Source organism: Notothenia coriiceps, unplaced genomic scaffold (genome assembly GCF_000735185.1).
Source record: "Notothenia coriiceps isolate Sejong01 unplaced genomic scaffold, NC01 NC01_scaffold00017935, whole genome shotgun sequence".
NCBI lineage: Eukaryota > Metazoa > Chordata > Actinopteri > Perciformes > Nototheniidae > Notothenia > Notothenia coriiceps.
Window position 1 is genome coordinate 1 of NW_011350636.1, and position 4,940 is coordinate 4,940.

The 4,940-nt window shown below is 46.1% G+C and overlaps 1 protein-coding gene across 1 annotated transcript; it reads right to left on the minus strand.

Annotated features, from left to right (window-relative positions):
• Nucleotides 1-1,770: 1,770 nt before the first annotated feature.
• Nucleotides 1,771-3,677, minus strand: LOC104950725 (gap junction delta-2 protein-like; the record flags this gene model as incomplete). The annotated part of the gene is made up of 2 exons (XM_010777281.1): nucleotides 1,771-2,497; nucleotides 2,808-3,677. A coding segment is annotated over one exon (850 nt), but the record flags the coding sequence as incomplete, so codon positions are not given.
• Between the last annotated feature and the right edge of the window lie 1,263 nt (nucleotides 3,678-4,940).

Sequence of the window (4,940 nt, forward strand, 5' to 3'; positions counted from 1 at the left end):
CCCCGTGCTTACAGTAGACTGCATCCATTTGAGCTCCTCAGAGATCCTCATGGGAGCCTAAGTCTGGGGATAATCACCTGTAAGAATCACTGAGATTATGACAGGGGGAGTGAAAGGGGAAACAGAGAGTCAGAGGGGGGATTTCTTCTGCTTCAGCTGTTGGTGTTGCATCAATTACTACTGACACTCAGTGTAAAGGTGCTTAGGGTTTTGAAGCATTAGCTGGTGTCGTGTTAAGGTAATTCCAGAGTAGCTACGATGCTGTTCTACGATACAAACATTTCCTCTTAAAAATAACATCTTTTTAGGTTGGTATGCATTTGCTTTGGTTTGTCATTATTATTTGAAAAAGTAAAAAGGTTATTTTGTCCATTTATATACGTGGATTTGAGTTGTAGAAACAACAAAAATAAACTAAAGTAAACATTTGCAATAGCGTGCATTTTAGTCAACTAGTTATGTATCTAATTTCCCCTTTGTTTACCCCCAGCATAATGACAGAGGAATTGTCCAAAGGCATTGTGGGAAATGTAGGGAATCGCTAAACAAAGCACAAGCAGGTAAGGCAAGTTAAGGGAAAGTGGATACAACATATATTCAATTAGAAAGGTTTTGACATTACGAATTCAAGTTATGGTGCAATTTAGTGGAAATTGAATTGGAAAGAAATGAAATACTGAAGCTACAGTTAGGTCTGCTGATGTGTTTATCTGCTTGTGCATTAGTGCATAGGGGAGGGGCCTTTAAACCCCCAAATGTGGCAGTGTTAGGCTCCTACAGTGTCAAGCTACATAAGGCCATTCAATGGGCAGCGGTAAAGAAGATTCTTAACACCAGAAGCAACTTTGCTGATCTGCTACAACGTGTCTAGACTGGGTTCAAGATGTTCTTTTAGTTAGCTGATTTTGAAGAATGTCACAGTATGTAAACACAGGATTGAAGATAAACTGATTTAAAATGTAATGGCTGAGAATATGTGTGTTTACTCGAGTTCAATCTTCTTTTGAAAGACACCATATGTAGTGCTGTGAATCGTCCCTACGTCTGGTTTCACAGGCCTGCGCTAAATGATCTTAAATGATGCATCAGTGTATGAGTTCAAACATTAGTTCCTTCAGTCTGCCACTCTCCAGCCGGTCCGCGTTAATCAAGGTGCAACACACTTTTTTTCATCTTGACGTTCTTTTTCTCTAACAAGGCATGCATGCTGAAATCCAGTCAGGAAAGAAAAATGCAAACGAAAGAAAAACACAACTGTCCCCTAGTAGAGTTACTACACAGCTTGATCATTCAAGAAACATCACGTCATGTAAACATGCCTTTTTCAAACGGCTCGCAGGCGTTAGCTGTGCAGCTGACTCTCGGTAGGGATTAGGGAACGCCTGCACATGCATTGTTTTACATTTTGAATGCAATCAAGAAACAATGAAGTTGCACATATTAAAAAAAATCAGCTGCACAGACTCCTCCTGCTCTGTAGGCCTTCATCGTTAATCAGTTCCTTCAGTGAGAAATGCTTAAACAAAAATGAAAAAAAGACAGACAATTTACACGTGAAAAAAAAACAATTGCACGTCCCAACCAACCCCGCACGCAAAGATACATAAATCTATTTGGATATACTCTAAATGGATAAATAATATTACCATGATATACTCTATGTAACTTTATCAACAATAATTAAATATCTCAAGGATGGCACCATCGCTTTTTTTGAAAAAACAAAGAAGAAAAGAATTCATGGTGATATATTTTTTATAAAATCTGTAATAAAGTGATGTCCTCTCTTCCCTCTCCTCTCGTTCCCTCTCTCCTCTCCTCCCTCTCTCAGCACACTGGAATGCTGAAAGTTTGTTTTGAGCTTTGGGAGAGATGCGAGTTAACACGTTCATTAGTTCCCCGCCCAAGTTTACGCAGAAGCAGAGCAGCAAGAGTCGTTACTGTCACCAGAAGCCCCTGGGGGTCCATATGGCTGCCAACCAGCGGAGCACAGAGAGGCGAGGGATCGGGGGAGAAAGAAAAAAAAAAGAAGTGTTTATGATACTTGATGTGTTTGTGTTAAATTCATCTTTTGCCAAGAGACAAAATATAAACATCGTCAGTCTTGGCTTTAGCTCGTGACAATGTTCCAACCGAGGCGACACTGATCAGACGCAGATCTCTCTCTCCTGGCTTCAGTCTAGGAAAACAAAAAGACCTTCGGGGATATCATATATGTTTTCCCAGAGCGATGTGACCCACCGTCCTTCTCTCCATCTCACAAACGTCGCTCTCGAGACAGTTCTTCCGTTCCTCTTTTAACGATGTGGCTGCTCATCCTCCCGTTACCCGAGCATCGAGGCTGACACAGTCCAGAAGAAAAGCACCATGGGATGCATCAAACACCGCCGTCATCTTCCAAGTGTCCCCGAAGAATACAAAAACAGCCTCTCATCTCTTCTCCTTTCCTTAACCCTCGTCTTCTCGTCTCAAGCCCCTTGAGGATTTCATTCCCCCACTTTAAAAAAAAAACGGGGCAGAGGAGAGGGTAATTAGTTTTTTATTTAAAAGACAAAAAGTAGAAAATGGCAGTTGGGATATCTTCCCCATGAGACCAACGTATGTTCATCACGTTCATTTGCTAAACAGATCTTTTTTCTTCCTCCTTCTCGACCCTCAACGACGGAGGTTTGGTTATTTTTACATTCTGTTTCCTTCAGGAGGGGTCACCTCAGTGCCGTCTTCATCAAATTAAAATCATAATGAATTCCCTCCCTTGCACATTCACCCCCCCCCTCTCCTCCTCCTCCTCCCCCTCCTCCTCAAACCTTTTTTCTTGTCTTCATCATCAGACGTAAGCTGATTCGCTGGACTGGGTGCGTCCGAGGTTTGGCGGCTGGGACAGGTGCGCCATGTCCTTCTTCCTGATCTCGCAGATGGACTTCCTGCGGGCCTGAACGCCTCGGATGGCGGCTTTAATCTTACGCCAGCCCAGGTGGTTGAGCTCGGCCAGGTTGAGCACCACGCAGATGCCGCTCACCGCGAACATGAACACCAGGAACACCGTTTTCTCCGTGGGGCGCGACACGTAGCACTCCACCTCCTTCAGACACGGGTAGCGGTCACACTCGAAAAGCCCGTGCACACTGAAGCCGTAGAGGAAGTACTGACCCACCAAGAAGCCGATCTCCAGCGCGTTTCTGAACACCACCTGGATGATGTAGAAGCGGGAGATGCCTTCTTGCCGGCGCACCTTGGAGCTCTTGGAGTGGGTGAGGCCTCGTGGCGCGTTGGGGATCTCCTTCACTTCCAGGCAGTCCGGTTCCTCCTTTCCTCCTCCTCCATCACCGCCATGTTGAACGAGGATACCGTTGATGTTGCGGAGCTTACGAGTGCCGTCCCTTCCCCCGTAGTCCCTCTCCATGATGGGGTAGAGGAAGGAGTAGCGCCGTTCTTTCTGCTTGGCCGACTGGTGGACGGAGTAGGTGATGAAGCAGAGGCTGGGCGTGCACACCAGGATGATCTGGAAGACCCAGTATCGGATGTGTGAGATGGGGAAGGCCTTGTCGTAGCAGGCCTGGTTGCAGCCGGGTTGCAGGGTGTTGCAGACGAACATGGCCTGCTCGTCCTCGTACACGGTCTCTCCAACGATGGCCACGATCAGGATACGAAAGATCACCACTACAGTGAGCAGGATCCTGGAGAGGAAGAGAGATACATGGGGTTAATCGTCAGAGAGGCACGATGATTTACTGTGTCAGGAAGGATGAGATGTCCTCAGATATCCTTCCTAGGAATTGTTCGGTGGAAGGATACAGTGACAAAGGAAGGAACGATAAGAGAGCAGGGAAAGGATGTAAATGAAGGGAGAATCAGCTTTCAAAAGATTATAAATAGACATATTGCAATGTAATAATATCCCATGGTTTTAAAAAGCAAACCCAATGACACCTTCATTTGAAGCGACAGAAGAAAAAGCTAAAGTAGGAAATAGAAAGAAGGCTCGAGCCAGAATGATGGCTGAGAGGAAGGATCTGAAATTGAAATCACAGCAGGGGGCTTCATGAAGGACTCTGAACTGCTTCACTTGAAAAAAAAAGAGTGTGCCGAGCTAGAGAAAAGGGACGAAAGGGAGAACTAATAATGCAGGAGGGGCTCACCATGACCCAGAAACTGTAAGTCACTGCTTCCCCTGATAAGAACCAGAGAAGAAGAGTGCCCCAAATCTCCTCTCTCAGCCAGAGTAAACATTGCAGAAGAAGAACGGTTGAGAGCGGAGCCTCGACGGGACGTCAGAGCTCATAACTCACAGCTAGTTATCAACACACAGTTTGTTTGTGTGTGTGTGAGTGTGTGCACACCATGTATACATCACTTCAGGGGACATTACATTGACTTACATGCATTTCCTGGAGACTTATCCTAACCTTAACCACAACCAACACATGTCTAACCCTAACGGCCCGTCCACACAGCGGCGTGCGTTGAAGCTTCAACGCTTCTGCCCATTCACTCTGAATGGGGTGACGTCACGCTTCGTTGAACTGCATTGTGGGAGCAAAGCGTAGCTTTTCTCGCGGTGCTCGCTGCAAAAGTAGAGCAATGTTCTACTTTTTAAGCTTCGACGGAATCGTCAGCCAATCGAATCATATGCCAGTACAAGCTCTAGCCAATCAAATCGTTGCTTGTGTGTCCGGGGCGGGAGATTAATGTGATTGGTTGTTGGTCGAGCTTCAGACATGCCCCCCAGCAAGCGACAACACACGCCGCTGTGTGAACGGGCCGTTACCCTTACCCTAACGGTACGTCCACACGGCAGCGTGCATTGAAGCTTGCTGGTGGGCGTGTCTGGCGGGCGACCAACAACCAATCACATTAATCTCCCGCCCCGGACACACAGTTACGTGGTTTGATTGGCTAGCGCTTGTACTGGCATATGATTTGATTGGCTGACGCTTCCG